Raw genomic sequence first — 16,234 nt, forward strand, 5'->3', positions numbered from 1 at the left:
GTGTACCGACTGGGAAAGCAGGCAGGGGCGGCAGGGGACTTGAGTGTCCCGGTCCCGCAGCGGACGGACGGACGGCTACCGACTGCGTGACTGCAACCGACTGCGCAGCGGCGGAGGTGTGCAGGGACGTGGGTTTGTGAAAGGCGGTTTGAGTTTTCGGCCGCTGTGGGGCAGGGGGAAGAGGGGAGGCGGGGCCAGTGGGTCGACGGAAGGCGTGGCTGGAGGAGAGTCCAGCAGGGAGGGAGGAGGGGAGAGTGTGGACGGACAGGGGCACGAGGCCGGTGGGAGAGCGGCGGCTTACGCCGGGGGAATTCGGGGGAGTTCTCCGGTGGAGGGGGTGAGGGGACACGGAGACGATGGCGGTGCCGTCGCCGCGTCCCACACACAGCACATGAACTCACCCCCACATACACCGCACACATCTGGGGCTCGGCGCGGTGCAGGGACAGCCAGAAGGGAGGAGGAAGGGCGGAGCGAGGAGAGATGGCGCGGCGCAGGGACAGCCGGAGGGAGGAGGAAGGACAGGAGGAGGAGAGAAGGCAGAAGGAACTGTGGGGGGAGGGACGGGGAACGCAGAGAGATGGAGAGAGAGAGACTGTTAGACTGAGAGAGAGAGACTTGGGCAAATTTCCCAGTTCGCTGGCAGAAATTACTGAGATCGGTGTGACCTTAAAGTCAGGGTCCCGTTTTCATACTGGGGCCATGCCGGGACAGGCCCCGTGTTTAGCCAGATCGGTGAGCCGGCACCCTAGAAGTGTGCTCAGGTCAGGTTTGGAATTTGGATTCCCCCTGTGCTTGATCCCCGTGGCCTGTAGCGGGGCTAAAGGCTGGCGTCCCAGCGGTTTAACCCACGCTACGGAGGGACGGAGGGACTGTGGGCGGGGTAGAGGCGTCCCTGCTACCCCCCCAGGTCCAGAGGAGCCTTCCTGGAAGGGTCCGGAGAGGCAATCTCTGACGTGGCCACGTTTTACGGACAGAGATGCCGGAGGGCGCGGCCACCTGGGACCAGCACGGGGGTGGGGTGGGACTCACCGCTGATGCTGCCAAACTGGTTAAAGTTGCTGAGCTGAAGAGATGAGGTCCTGATGGGTCCAGAGCCACAAGGAGGGAGAGGCGGGCACCCAGAGCCGTGGAGGGACGGCCAAAGGGAGTGCTGGCGCCACCCGGGTTTCGAGGCACCAAATGTTAGGTTAGGTGGCTCAGGAGGCGGCGCAAGAAATAGAGTCCAGTGAATCAGAAAAGAAAGGAAAGTAAAAGGTTTATTCTGCGTCCCCGGGAGACCCACGTACCCCAAGGACAGGGCACGTGGATTCACGCCAACAGGGAGGGGGGCGCTTTTTTTATACTGTGGTTGGGTGAGGGGCGGGGACATGAGCTGAGGAATTCTCTGCTGCAGGGAATGGGCGGAATATTCAGGACGAAGTTCTTATCTTATCTGTGTGGGGGTATGTGAATTCAGGGAGAAGCCGGTATCTGTGTCTGGCACCTTGATCTGTGAGAAATTCCAGGGGAAGTCCATTATCTTGTCATGTCTGCATGTATCCGATCCTGGGCTCTCTCCGACCTAACACTGGGATTGTGCCTGCAACCCGGACATATGCCCTGACCAGGAAGTGAACCGGGACCTCCTGGTTCATAGACTGACGCTCAACCACGGAGTCACGCCAGCGGGGCTTAGTCTCTCCTTATTCATTCAGGCTTATTCCTACTGCTACTTGTCTGGAAGCCTGACTCAGGTGGGCCACTAGTCATGACTCACAGATCTATAAGACAAATGCTTCTTTAAATACAGGAAGGGCCTCCTTCATGTCTCTTACTCAGACCACAGTCAAAGAGGATCATAACCTTTTCCTTCCTCTTTGTGGCAAAATTTATATATTTAAGACAGAGATGCAAAATTGAGGGAGAGCAAGTTTATTAGATCACAGGGTCCCTTTCCTTCTCCCCCATCCAATCATCCAGGCACAGGGTCCTTGGTCAGTTGGTAGGTTCAACCTGGAGGCCACTGGAGCTGTCGGCCCCCAAGTACGTGAATGTGCAGGTGATATACAGATTGTGCTCCCAGCTTCCCATCATTGATCACTGAAAGGGAGCTTGGGGTTAGTGAGTCAGGACCATGGGAAAGGTCAAAGAATGAAGATCATATTGAGAAGTAGGTATGAGAATTCATCGGTGAAGGGGCTCCATGGCTAAGCCACTCACCAAGTCGGTATCCATCTCCCAGCCCCTCAGTCTTTGCTGTCTTCTTGGCCACAAGGAGAAGGTGTCCTAGAAGCTACAGGGAAAGGGGAGGGAGACAGGTGGCTTTATTTACAAGGAGCAAAACCTCTAGCTGAATCCAGGGCTTCCCCCAGCCAAACCCTTGTCCTATTCTTCCCACCTGCTGGTCGTCTTCTTCAGCCTGGCTAATCCGAGGAATGGGCTTCTTGGGAATGACCAGGAAGTGCACTGGAGCCTGAGGAGCCACATCACGGAACACGAGACACTGGGAGCAGTGAGGGGCCAGAGGGCACCGTGTTACTTCCACAGGCTGGATGGTATCTATGAAATCCCTATGGGATGGGTCCTAAGGGCACCCCACCTGCTGGTCCTCATACAGAATGTCAGCTGGAAGGCTTCGATCCAGGATCTTAGAGAAGATGGTTGGGGCTGTTCCCTTAGGAGCTGCCTGCTGGGCCTTGGTCACTTCGTTTCCATCATTCACACCTGCAGCTCCTCGGACCTGAAGGTGGGTCAAAACCGAGGGAGAGAGTTGGGGCTGACAGAAGCTGGTCACGAACGTCACCCTTCTAAGAACCTATTAGTGGTTCCCACACCAAGGAACAGTTCTTCAGCTGCAGACCATCAGCAGCAGAGTAGGGCCAGAGTTAGATACCAGGCAGTACTGCCATGGGACTCAGCAGCAGTCCCAGTGATTTCTGCTTCTAAAATGTCTAGGAAATTTAGCACTGTTCAGGGAAAGATCCAGAATGAGAACCTGGAGACTTAGTTCCTATTTACTAGTGATTTGCCTTAGAAAAATCCCTTCTCTTGGCTTCAAATGTAAAATAACAGGGAGCGGTTTACATCATCTTTTAACACTCCTTGTAGTTCTTTCCATATACTCTCACCTTGTTAACGTTGCCACTTATTTCCATTACTTACTTTCTGATCTTTAAGCCATGTGACCTGTTTTATTCAGATTTTAATACATTTGCCTTTTGACACAAGGGCGTCTAGGTGTCACATGTGCCCTTTGACAGTGAATTTTAACTCCAGGTCCTGAATCAGTGGAAGAGTTCAGTTCCGTGAACTCGGCCCCCGGGGACTGAGGGAAGGCAAGTCCCAGTTTCCCACCAACTCAGAAAGGCCTCTCAAGTCGGTGCTGTCACACTGCGGGGGGAGGACTGGATGCATCTGACCCCTCCAGGCGCTCTGGCCAAGTGGGGAAGAGAGAGCCTAACACTGGGACTCAGCAGAAGGCCAGGAGCCTGCAGGGCAGCAGACAGGCTGCAGGGAGCCCGGAAGCTTCCTTCCCGCAGGGGGCACGAGGGGGCTGCCCGGAGCAGGCGTGGGGTAGCTGGGCTTCAGGCGGGTTTAGGAGGCAGCAGCCACTGCACGGCCCCGGCCCGGCGCGGCCCGGCCCGGCCCCGGGGGCTGTGCAGGGTGCAGGTCATCGCCAGCTCGCTTCTCCCGCGGAGAGGTTTCGGGGAGGACGATGCCGCGACTACCGGGCCGATCTCACCGCACAGCCATGGAACTTGCACGCTGCGCTCCGTCCCCGCGAGGCCGCTGGGCTGTGCGCGTCTGGGGAGCCGGGGAGGAACGCGGGCCCCGGCCCTGGTGGCCGTCAGGCGCGCAGAGCCCCCTCCTGGCCCCCACAGCCGCTTCTCACCTGCGGCCCCCGCGGCCCCGCGACCGCCACAGCCCTGCGCGCCACGCGCAGCCCGGCGGCCAGGAGCACGGCCGGCGCCATCTTCCTCTCGCCCTCGGGACCCCGTCACTCAGGTCAGTCCCCGGGCCGACCGGCCGCCGGGGCGGGGCGCCTGGGAGCGAGCGGCGGCGGCGATTGGTCCCGCCGGCTCCGAGCACGTCGCCCCGCAGCTCAGAGGAGTGGCGGGATCTTCCTCCCCTGGGCGCCTGTGCAACTCACTCCATTGGCTTCGTCTTCTCTCAGCGGGACCGTCCCTTTCCCATTGGATCTCCTAACGGGTTTCTCCCTCCATTGGAAGGAAAAAGAGACCGAGAGGTGGGGCTTCCCCGCCGCACTGTGGCCGCCGGCGGGTGGCGCGCTCCGGGGGTGGGGCCTCGCCTCCGGGTTGGGCTCCGCGGCTGCGCTGGGAGGAGAGGGCTGCGCCTGGCACTGCCCACCCAGCCGGAAGGTTGTGTACCAGCGATTTCAACCCTTTCCGCCTCCCGGCGCACACACTACACTAAAATCCTGCGGCACACCGAGAATACATTTTTTAGCGACCTGACCCAAAAGAGGAGGTATAATTTTGATCCATTCCCACGGCACAGCTGTTGTTAGGCTGGCAGTTGTCCTTTTTTAATTTGGCAATAAAAAGAGGTCAGTGCCCCTGACTAAATGGGCAGCTATTGCATGGTTTAAAAATTCTTGTGGCAAAAAAAATAAAAAATAAAAAAATTATGTGGCACACCGGTTGAAAATCGCTGATCTAAGGGCAATTCTTCCTTAATGTTCTTGTTAGCATTTACCCCAAGATTAAAGATTCTACAGTTTTAAGGATGGTTTTTGCATTTTTCTTTTTAACGGGAGGAGCTGGGTGTGTGTGTCCTATTTTGACCACAGGATTAATAAGCAAATGTTCTTTCCTAATTAGAAAAGGTGGGTGATAGGGTCAGCTCTGTGCCTGGTGTTTTTAGGGAGTAGAGTTAGAAGGACAAGGGAAATGTGTCATGGCTAGGTCTGAAGTATATTTCGTTCTGCTGCAATATATATTATTGACATAAGAAACAATGGGGATCACAAAATGCGAATATACTAAGGTAAATATACCAGGTAAGTTTTAGTCTGATGTTTAACACATAAGATAAAAGTCACCACTGTATTTTTAGTTTGTGTATATGTATGTTTTAGCACATAGCCTGACACATAATTTGTAGAATGAATAACATTTGGTGTTTTCTCTAATTTCTTTTTATAGTATAACTAGAGGCCTGGTGCACAAAAATTTGTGCGGGGGGGGGGGGGGGGGCCTCAGCCCAGCCTATGCCCTCTTGCAGTCTGGGACCTCTCGGAGGATGTCCACCTGCTGGCTTAGACCCCCTCCCTCGGGGATCGGGCCCAAGCTGGCAGTCAGACATCCCTCTGGCAGCCCGGGAGCCCTCGGGGGATGTCCACTTGCCAGCAGGGAGCAGACCTAAGCTGCAGTCGGACATCCTTAGTGCTGCTGAGGAGGCGGGAGAGGCTCCCACCACCACCGCTGTACTGGCAGCCATCAGCCTGGCTTGTGGCTGCGCAGAGCTCCCCCTGTGGGAGTGCACTTACCACCAGGGGGCAGCTCCTGCATTGAGCATCTTCCCCCTGGTGGTCAGTGTGTGCATAGTGACCAGTCATGCCCAGTTGTTCTGCTGTTAGGGTCAGTTTGCATATTACCCTTTTATTATATAGTATAGAGGCCTGGTGCATGGGTGAGGGCCGGCTGGTTTGCCCTGAGGGTGTCCCGGATCAGGGTGGGGGTCCCGCTGGGGTGCCTGGCCAGCCTGGGTGAGGGGCTGATGGCTGTTTGCAGCTGCTCTCTGAAGTCCCCAAAGACCTTCTCATTGCAAAAGCCATTGGACACTTTTTAGCCTTTATCTTACTGGAGATCAAAGTGCATCTAACATCACGGCTTACTCCATCCTTCTTAAAACCCCCTCCCTCCTTGGCTTCTTTGAAGCCACTCTCTCCTTCTGATGCCAGGACTAGCAGGTTAAATATGGGTGTGGTGAAGGCAGATGGCTGGATCTAGCCTCTCTCTCTTTCGCCCCCAATAGGTACTGACTCTGAGGTCTTAGAATCTCTATCTCTGGGCGGGGCTATAGCTGCCCCAGACAGAGCCAGGTCAGAGTCCAGTGGCTTCTCCTTTATTGCTGATTTGGCCAAGCTCACACAGGCCTGTGCCAGCTGTTGACAATGTCTGTCCCTGGAGGAGGGAAGAGCAGAGGTGAAAGGGTCAGGTACGGGGACTGGGTGAGTCAGGGAGCCCAGGGGGACTAGGGTGAGAGCTGGGATGGCCAGAGGGCCCCTGCTTCTGTAGGACCTTGAAGTCAGAGTTGCTGATGATGGTTTCTCGGAGGGTAGGAATCTCTGCAAAAGGCACATAGTCTGCTCCTGGGCGTGGAAACCAATGCAGGTATGGGATACAGGGGTTAATAGGGTGAGGTAGTGTTGGCTGGGATGGTTGAGGATGGGAGAGCCTTTCTGCCTGGCTTTCTGACTACAGACCCTGGAATGGATCCCTGTTCCAGGTAACCCCCTCACCGCGAGGCCTCCCTCCTCGTCGCCGGGTCTCCTCAGTCTCAAAGAAAGTCTCGTGTTCCTCCCAACGCCGGTCACAGGCTGCACAGAGGAAATTTGACTCAAAGCAGTAGCAGCAACAGCCTAGGGCAAGGGACAGCCAAGAAAAACATAGGGAAATGGGGCTTCCCCCTGGGCTGACTACATTTTTATCTCTTTCTCACCAACCACAAACCTGTCTCTCCTGCCAACTCCCATATACTTATTCCCAGACTATATGCATCCTATCCCCACCCATGCCCACCTCTGCACTCCCTTTGTTTTAGAAGGTACCTTTGACCCTGCAGGGATGGCACCCGGTAGCTGCATGGTTTTCATGGCTGTGTTTGCAGCGACATTGGGCTCTCCAGGCCTTGGGGTCAAAGGTGGCCCGCCTCTTGAGCCAGAACTCACCCACCTCTTCAGGGCTTGATGGTATAAAGCAGAACATGAGGCAGCGGCACTGATTCACATTGCAGGGCACGGATATGTCTATGGGGATGGGTGGTAGCATTAGACCAGCGCCTGATTGCCCTGGCCTTTCCATGCCAACGCCCTCTCCCATACCAACACACACACTTTCTCTCATATAGTCCAACACATGACAGTATAGCTATCCCTCTTCATCTGCAAGGGCTGGGAGGGATAACTCAGTTCTCCCTACCTGATATGATCCGGTGCTCTCTCAACAAGTGTCCACAAAAGCACTTGGATTCATCCCCAATTCGGAAACAGTCCCATAGATAATGGGGGCAACGCCAACCAATGTAGAGACCTGAGAATGGTGGGATTGAGTAAAAGGATGAGTAAGAAGGAAGAATGGCCTAAGCTCCCCCCGGTGTTCTCACCTATCCCCTGGGGGTATGCCTCACCTCTCCCCCCAGGTGTATTTATCCCTACCTATGAGTCCTCATACTACTCATTTAGATTTTTCTCTTCAAGGTTTTCTTATCACCCATAAGTGTTTCAGTTCCCTTCCCACCCCAGGATCCACTCCATCTCTGTCAGCCTGTCAGAGATGACTGAACTCAGTCTTTAGTTTCTGAGCAGGAAAATTATAAATGAGTTTTTTTTTGAAGATGAATATGAATCTCAATGAGTTCTCTGTGACTGTTGGGATTCTCATCTCCTCCCCTCCCTATATTAGAGCCCAACTTTGGCTTCCTTGAAGTTTCTAAGGTGAGGGAAAGAGAAGATGATTGGCCAGGTGTAGAGTAGATGGTAGGGATTGGCTACTAAGGAGCATGGTTGTTGAAGGGACATGAGGAGGAGGAGGAGGTTGAGCAGGCCTGGAGTCAAAAGGAGGGCTTCCCTCAGGTTGGCACCTTCATGCTTCCCTTCTGTGTTCCTGGTATTATTAACTAGTGCCCTTTATGAACTTGAGAAGGGCTTCCGAGGGCTCTCCGAAGGTCAGGAGAAAGAGGTAGGCCAGAAGTTATGGGTAGTGAAGACCAAAAAATAGAGGCTTTTGAGGCTAAATAAAGGGGGCGTGGAAAGGAAAGAGAGGCTAAGAAGTATCCCTGAGCTCAGGCACCAGGAAGATGCCACAACCTTTTAGAGCCTGATTTTAGTAGTGGGATCTGAAAATGTCTCAATCTCACTGCAACACAAGGCTGGTGGTGCTGTGTAAATGTGGGAGGAGAACCAGAGAGCACCTGCCACTCGTCCTCCATGAGACCCGAGAGTACCCCAACTTCTAGCCAAGAATCCTGTATGAGTCCCCATGGAGTGGGACCTTCAGCTGCAGCATTCTTATTCCGATTTAAAGGCTGCAATGAAGTGTCACCTCCACCAAAAAGTGTCCCTGACTTCCCCTTTTCTAGGACCCCCTCTCTTGCCTTCCATGGCTCCCTGTGCTACTCTTATCACAGTACAATGCATTGTAATGAACTGATCACTAGTATTCCTGTTAGACTGTGAGGTCCTCCAAGGAAGGGTCTATCTTTTATCTATATCTAGTCCTAGTACAGGGCATGATACAGAATAGGTGCTTGGAGAACACAGGTTGTTTGACTAACTAAATGAATGAACAAATTCCTTCAGGAAGGAGATAATTTCTTCAGTATGCCAGGAATAATCATGAAGTTCTGTAAGGTGGATGAGAAAGAATTAGTGTCCTCTGGTCTTTGACTCTGGCCAGGGCCATAATCCACAATTCTGTGCCTAATGGTCAGACTAGGTTTTATTGTATTACCCATGATCTCTCAAGGTCAAAAGCCTGTCCAGATGTGGCTTTTGGCTTTGCTGCTTCTGTCTTGATGCTGCCGGCCTGTAGTGCCAGTGCCCCAATACACCAGGGAGTTTTGGTTGAAAGGGCAGAGTATAGAGAGAGTCACAATAGGGGTGGGTAGGGACCAGGATTCTACTAGAGGAATTCTGAACTTCATCCAGAGTAGCAGGCTATACTGAATGAGCAGGTGAGATGTGGAAATGAACAGGGGTCAGTGCCCAGAGATCAAGGCCTGGCCTGAGAGCCTGGGAGAGTCAGGTCCAAGCACTGATGTAGGAGTCAGTGTCCAGCTTTCAGATGAAGATTGAAGTTTGAACAGGGAGACTGGCAAACCACACCTCAGACTCTATTACAGTGGTCAATGCCCTTTAAGTGGGACCATTGACATCTAGCTGAGTATTCCAGAATGGTGCCCCCTACTCTCTGCCCTGATTCCAAATCTTCTTTCTGTTATGAGTGGACAAGGACTGGCAGGGGGAGGAAACATTATCTGGGATGCCATTTTGATTCTGTACAACACAGTTAATTCCATGATCACGTAATCACATTTGCATGATAACATCTCTTTGTGCTTAGAATGTCTTCATGCAAGATACAGCTGTTTTTATATGAAAGATGTCTTCAACCCAGCTCTCTCTCCTGAGCTTCAGATCCATAGAGCCAGCTAGCTACTAGACTCTTTCACCAGCGTGTTCCACAAGCACTTTAAATGTGTTCTAATTATTCCTTCCAAACCTGGCCCTCGCCCTTTGTCTTCTGTTCATCCAACACATACTTAGCAAGCATCTACTCTTGTCTTAGGCATTCAGTTAATGATGCCATTATCCAATCAGTTATTTAAGCTAATTACCTAGATGTTATTCCAGGCATGTTCCTTTCTCTTATCCTACACATCCAATGATCCAAAGGTTAGTTTTACCTTCTTAGCATTTCTTGAGTTTGTCTACTTTTTACTTCTACCCATTCATTTCTTATTTGGATTATTAGCAATGCCCCACAATGCAGTCTTCCTGTCTCCAGCTCTAACCTTTCTCTAGTCTATCCTACTGCCAGAGTGATCTTACAAAAACACAAATCTGTTCGTTATTGTTCCATTTAAAGTCTTTTGGTGACTTTAGGTTGCCCTCAGGATGTAATCCCAGCTCTTTTTTTTATTATTAAATCTTTATTGTTCAGATTATTACATTTGTTCCTCTTTCCCCCCCCCCCATAACTCCCCTCCTCCCAGTTCCCACCCCACCCTCCGCCCTCACTCCCCACCCACTGTCCTCATCCATAGGTGCACGATTTTTGTCCAGTCTCTTCCCGCATCTCCCACACCCCTTTCCCCCGCCAAGAATAATCAGTCCAGCCAAAACCGGTTTGGCTCAGTGGATAGAGCGTCGGCCTGCGGACTGGAAGGTCCCGGGTTTGATTCCGGTCAAGGGCATGTACCTGGGTTGCGGGCACATCCCCAGTAGGGGATGTGCAGGAGGCGGCTGATCGATGTTTCTCTCTCATCGATGTTTCTGACTCTTTATCTCTCTCCCTTCCTCTCTGTAAAAAATCAATAAAATGTATTTTAAAAAAAGAATAATCAGTCCATTCCCTTTCTATGTCCCTGATTCTATTATAATCACCAGTTCATTCTGTTCATCAGATTATTTATTCACTTGATTCTTAGATTCACTTGTTGATAGATGCATATTTGTTGTTCATAATTTGTATCTTTACCTTTTTCTTCTTCTTCCTCTTCTTAAAGGATACCTTTCAGCATTTCATATAATACTGGTTTGGTGGTGATGAACTCCTTTAGCTTTTCCTTATCTGTGAAGCTCTTTATCTGACCTTCAATTCTGAATGATAGCTTTGCTGGATAAAGTAATCTTGGTTGTAGGTTCTTGGTATTCATCACTTATCACTTTGAATATTTCTTGCCACTCCCTTCTGGCCTGCAAAGTTTCTGTTGAGAAATCAGCTGACAGTCGGATGGGTACTCCCTTGTAGGTAACTGAGTTTCTTTCTCTTGCTGCTTTTAAGATTCTCTCTTTGTCTTTTGCTCTTGGCATTTTAATTATGATGTGTGTTGGTGTGGTCCTCTTTGGGTTCCTTTTGTTTGGGGTTCTCTGCGCTTCCTGGACTTGTAAGTCTATTTCTTTCACCAGGTAGGGGAAGTTTTCTGTCATTATTTCTTCAAATAGGTTTTCAATATCTTGCCCTCTCTCATCTTCTGGCACCCCTATAATTCTGATGTTGGTACGCTTGAAGTTGTCCCAGAGGCTCCTTACACTATCTTCGTATTTTCGGATTCTTTTTTCATTTTGCTTTTCCGGTTGGGTATTTTTTGCTTCTTCGTATTTCAAACCTTTGACTTGATTCTTGCGCTCCTCTGGTCTGCTGTTGGGAGTCTGTATAATATTTTTTATTTCAGTCAGTGTATGCTTAATTCCTAGTTGGTCCTTTATCACAACATTGAGGGTCTCATTAGATTTCTTGTACATTTCATTAAGTTTATCGGCAGACTCTAGAAGACTCTTGAAAGACCTCAAAAGTGTGGTTTTGAACTCTATATCCAGCAGCCTGCTTTCCTCCAGTTCTGTCATTTGTGTCCTATTTCTTTGTCTCGGCATTTTTTTATGCCTCGCTGTGTCGATAGAGTGGCTTTCTGTGCTAAGTGTCCCAATTACCTGAGGTAGACACTCTTGATGCACCCCCTTGTGGTCTTTGTGCGCAGTCTTGTTGTAGCTAAACCTTGATTGTTGTAGGTAACACTGGGAGGGATTTGACCTCCAGGCCAACTGGCTGTGAGAATCAGCTGTGTCTGCAGTGGGAGAACTTCTGTCCTCTAGGGAGGTGCTAATCTAGCCTTTGCCTGAGGCTATCCGGCAAATGCCTCTGTGCAGGGCTTGGGCGGGGCAGGTCCCAGGGGATCAACAGGGTGGGTGGAGCGAGCAGTTATGGCTGCTCTCAGTCCCGTTCCCAGAGGCTCTGCCTCTCAGTGTCCCAGCAACCACTGCAAACCTCGGAGAGAAAGCTACCCTCGAGTTCCGACCGATGCCAGACAGTCCTGCTTCTCCCGTTTGAGTCTGGGTCCCTAGAGACTCGCCCGGAACTGGAGCTCAAAGCCTGAGACTTCCTCCCGATTGAAACAGACAATTGCGCCCTCAGCCGTCAGCCCGCTCCGCATGCACCTCCGCACCTTAGTATTTCACTTCCGCACTGCGCCTCCTCTGAGTCTCAGTATGCTTTTCTCTTTCCTTCTAGTTGTGGAATTTCCACTCAGCCAGCCTTCCTGTGGTTCTGGGTGATGTCCGTTCCATCTTTTAGTTGTATTTTTGAAGTGGTTGTGCGAGGCAGCAATCTCCGGTATTTACCTATGCCACCATCTTGGTTTCTCCTAATCTTAGCTCTTGAATTTTGTACAGAAATACCTGCACAATTCTGCCCTTCCAGAGTTGAGCGGGGCTACTCTGCCCAACACACTATGCAGCAGGCATACGGCATTGCTTACAGTTTCCTGCTGGTGCCTGGCGCTGTCATGGCTCAGCATACCTCACTTTTTACCTGGCTGCCTTTTGCTACTCGTCTTACAGATTTCAGCTGAGAAGTCATCCCTTCCAAGGCTTAATCCCCAAACTCCCACAATTGGGTGCCTGCCCCTTTTCTCTGTTCATGCAGCACTCTGGGCTGAGCTAAATTATACCAATTATTAGAATGAATTGTTATTGTCCTTTTACTTATTGGTGTCTGTCATTAAAGAATAAATTATTTGAGGGTTCTTTGCTTGGAAACCCCATCCATACCGCCACCTCCACAACTAGCAATGAGCCTCGTACATTGCTGGTGCTCAATAAATGTTGAATGAATAAGAGAAAAGCTTACACTTGATATTTCTTTACAGAGCACATGTATTGACTCTCGAGGGACAGAAGATCCCCAGTATTAGAAGAGAACCCCAAATATCTTTGTTCAGGATTGCATGACACCTAAATTTTAGTATAGAGATTCCTGTTTAAACAAGAAAATGAAGTCCAATCTCAAGAAGTACAGTGGCCTTGAAGAGTGTGGAGTAGACAGGAGGTTCTAAGGAGAATGAGGGTACTGAACAGACCTTACATTTGCAAAAAGAATAAAAGTGACATAACATGCTAAAATAAGCAAACAAAGCTGTTCAATGACTGAAGTAAGACTGAGAAACAAATGAGATCACTATGACTTTCTTTTCCAGAAGTGGAGGTGGGAGGTCCCTGCATAGGGACTGAGGAAAGTAAGTTACATGGAAGAGGGATAGGACATAGAATTACCTAGTTGTCTTAGGCCCATCTAGTTTTGACATAACTCTACTCCCATCATAAAGAGGAAGTATGAAAAACCAAAATAAATGCAGTGACATGTTGAATTCAGTCTAGAAACACCAAAATCCTCATAGCAGGTCAGGGTGACCCTCTTACTAAAGGTAACCCCTGTAGATATAAAACTCAGTAACACTGGTACACACGTTCACACACAGGATGGCATGCGTTTACAGAGCACATCTGCACACCCTTCATATATAGACATAGATAAGCACAGCATGCCACTAACAGGACTGTCAAGAGTACTAATTCTGGGCTGAGACTTGGAACCAACAGGGTTACAAGATGTGACTCCTACTCTTTGGTGGAGACTCACAGCTCTTGGGTACTCAAGTGATCATGGGTCTCATATTCAGGGGTGACTGCTTTTTAGTAGAGTTCCAACAAGGGGACCCAGGCCTTTTGCCATGTAAAAGCAACAAGTCACGTGGAGACTGTCCAGGTCCCCTTCCTTAGGGTCTGTTTGGTGCAGGCCATCTGAGCCCTAGATCTGGGGCTAGCCTGTGACCCTTCTGTTTTTAACAACTTTAGCTCAGTCACCTGTCCCTACCTGGGCTTTATAGGAGTATTCACTCTTTTCATCTGCAACTATACTATCCACCGTGGCCCACCTGCCTGCTTCCCTCCCAGATTTCAGGCAGGTGGCATTGCCATGTCCACAAGGTGCAGCTCTCCACTGAATGGGCAAGTTCCCAGAAACTGATGGGCTGGAGGATTATCCTGTCACAAGCCTCTGAGAGGCTGCCTGGGCTCACCTGTCTGGGTGGCCTTCAGGGCTGCATTCTTCTCCCATTGGTAAGGATTGTTCACATGAGCACCAAACTTTTCTCTTTGCATTGCCTCAGGCACTTCCACCAGCTCTGCCTGCTTAGCAAGGACCACTGGACTGGCTGTATCACCTGGGAAGAGAAGGGGTGTGTAATCAAGGAGAAGTGAGGGGGCCCCAAAACGAAGAGAAGGGGTCAGGTCAAAGAGTAACCCAATCTCCTCCTGGGGCAGGTGAAAGACAGTGATGAGAATGGGGAAAAGGGTGGGAGCAATTACGGCTAACTCCTTTCTTCTCCTTCTTCTTGCCCAGATGACGTCCAGGCTGAGCCGTGTGAGTGGTGCTGACAGTGGCATCCTCCCCCTCCTTGTCCTCTCCTTCCTCTTCCCTTTCCTCTGCAAATGTGTCCAGGTGGACCTTGGCTGAAGGGTCTAAAAGGGAATTCTCTGGAAGGAACTCAGATTCACGGACTTGTGTGGAATTTCCTGGCCATGAGATCTCAGAGGAGAGGCCTTTCTTCAGAGCATCAGAGACATGGTCTGGTGATGAGTTATATAAAGTAAGGTCCTCTGGGACCTTAGAGATAGAGTGTTCTAAAGAGGCCTTGGAGATGGAAGGCTCCAAAAGGGTTTCAGAGGTGTAGGTCTCTAAAGGGGTCTGGGAAGTGGGTGGCATCATCTGAGATTCAGAGGTGTTGAGCTCTAAAGGAGTCTCAGAGACGGAAGGCTCCAAAGGGTTTTCAGGGGCGTAGGTCTCTAACTCAGTATGGGAAGTGGGTGACATCATCTGAGATTCAGAGGTGGGGGGCTCTAAAGGGATATGAGAGATGGAAGGCTCCAAGGGGGTGTCAGGGATAGGGGGCTCCTGTGAGTCCTCAGCAGAGGGGTCCTTTGAAGAAGGGTGCTCCTCTGCATCCATGGTGGTATGAGGCTCTTCTGCTTCCATCTAGTGGTAGAATATGGTACAGGCTTTAGATTGGAATTGGAGGGTCTACAAATCAGGTATGGATTTAGGATATATCTTAGTGCACTTGAGATATAAGGGAGAAGCAAGATGAGCTTTGTGTTAAGGTATGCTACCAGAAGGTTCACACATGTGCCTAGACTCCATGTATGGGTTTGGAGGGAACTGGTACTTAAAGAATGAAAGAGTAAAGCAGTCAGAATCCTATCAGTAGATGGTAGCAGAGGACCATGCCTCAGGAGGGAACCTGAACATAGCAACTTGGCCAGTCCAAGAACAGGGTCCTCGGCATACCTTAGCACCATGGAGATCAGGCTGTGCAATTCCAGAGACTAGGAATACCAAGCCAAAGTGGGGGGTTTGCTCCCAAGAGTGCAGGAGGATGTCACGAAGGCAGGGCTACCTTCCCTAGATGATGTCATTCGTGTTCAAGGCTTCAGGACTGCCAGCTGTATGCTTATAATCCCTAAATCCATAATTCCAGCTCAGACCTCTTTAAACCTCTGTATTTCACACTTATACCCAACTGCCTGATGGACATCGCTAAATTATTGTCCCATAGGGCATCAACATGGACTTTGTTGCGAGTTTGATCCCCACTTGGGGTGCATACAGGAGGCATCTGATAGATGTTTCTCTCACATTGATGTTTCTCTCTCCGTTCATCTCTCTCTAAAATGAATAAAAACATATCCTCAAAAACAAAAACAAATAACAATAAAAACATATCCTTGGGTTAGGATTAAAAAACGATAACACTTGACCTGGGAATTATCTTAGCTTTTTTCCTTTTCCTCAGCCCTTATCTTCAAATAGGCACCAGGGACTGTATTTCCTATCTTCTAAAATCTAAATATATCTCAAATCCACTCTCTCTTCTCTTTTCCCTCCAGTTTTATTCAAGTTCTCATCATTTTCTACCTGGATTATGCCAGGTATTCCTCTGGGACCTTAGCGATGACTTTGTCCCTCTGTTGCCTTTCCCAACATACTAATCCACTCACCCATTCTATCATTGATTTAGGTAACTTATACTTTTACTAGAGGCCCGGTGCATGGAGTCATGCACGGGGGTGGAGGGGCCCTCATCCTGGCCTGCACCCTCTCTCAATCCGGGACCCCTCGAGGGATGTCCAATTGCCAGGTTAGGCCCGGTCCCTGCAGGCCAGGGGGGTCAGGCCTAAACCGGCAGTCGGACATCCCCCAAAGGATGTAGCAGTGCACCAAGCACTGCGCCGCTTGTGCTCATCCAGGCTGCACCTGCTGCTGCAGCTGTGCTTACCAGCAGTGAACCCAGCTTCTGGCTGAGTGGTGCACTGACCACCAGGGGGCAGCTCCTGCATTGAGTGTCTGCCCCCTGGTGGTCAGTGTGCATCATAGCGTCTAGTCAACCAGTCGTTTGGTCGTAATGGTCACTTAGACTTTTATATATATAGACTAGAGGCCTGGTGCACGGATTT

At 50.4% G+C, this 16,234-nt stretch overlaps 2 protein-coding genes across 4 annotated transcripts; both read right to left on the minus strand.

Annotated features, from left to right (window-relative positions):
- Nucleotides 1-1,241: 1,241 nt before the first annotated feature.
- Nucleotides 1,242-4,272, minus strand: HINT2 (histidine triad nucleotide binding protein 2). The gene is made up of 5 exons (XM_081103565.1): nucleotides 3,875-4,272; nucleotides 2,582-2,722; nucleotides 2,381-2,485; nucleotides 2,203-2,275; nucleotides 1,242-2,082 (listed from the first exon to the last, which is right to left on the minus strand). The coding sequence occupies exons 1-5, from the start codon at nucleotides 3,953-3,955 to the stop codon at nucleotides 1,991-1,993; spliced, it is 492 nt and encodes a 163-aa protein (XP_080959691.1). The 5' UTR covers nucleotides 3,956-4,272; the 3' UTR covers nucleotides 1,242-1,990.
- Nucleotides 4,273-4,697: 425 nt separating this feature from the next.
- FAM221B (family with sequence similarity 221 member B) lies at nucleotides 4,698-15,584 on the minus strand. Of its 3 annotated transcripts, XM_081103567.1 has the most exons (6): nucleotides 14,090-15,584; nucleotides 13,801-13,944; nucleotides 7,146-7,256; nucleotides 6,776-6,973; nucleotides 6,467-6,586; nucleotides 4,698-6,128 (listed from the first exon to the last, which is right to left on the minus strand). In XM_081103567.1, the coding sequence occupies exons 1-6, from the start codon at nucleotides 14,754-14,756 to the stop codon at nucleotides 6,091-6,093; spliced, it is 1,278 nt and encodes a 425-aa protein (XP_080959693.1). In that variant the 5' UTR covers nucleotides 14,757-15,584; the 3' UTR covers nucleotides 4,698-6,090. The 3 variants fall into 3 exon arrangements, with proteins under 3 accessions (XP_080959693.1, XP_080959692.1, XP_080959694.1); XM_081103566.1 differs by lacking the exon at nucleotides 4,698-6,128 and having other exon boundaries at nucleotides 6,321-6,586; XM_081103568.1 differs by lacking the exons at nucleotides 4,698-6,128; nucleotides 6,776-6,973 and having other exon boundaries at nucleotides 6,321-6,586.
- Nucleotides 15,585-16,234: the final 650 nt, after the last annotated feature.

The sequence above is a fragment of the Myotis nattereri genome (genome assembly GCF_964212035.1).
Source record: "Myotis nattereri genome assembly, chromosome: 12".
NCBI classification, from domain to species: domain Eukaryota; kingdom Metazoa; phylum Chordata; class Mammalia; order Chiroptera; family Vespertilionidae; genus Myotis; species Myotis nattereri.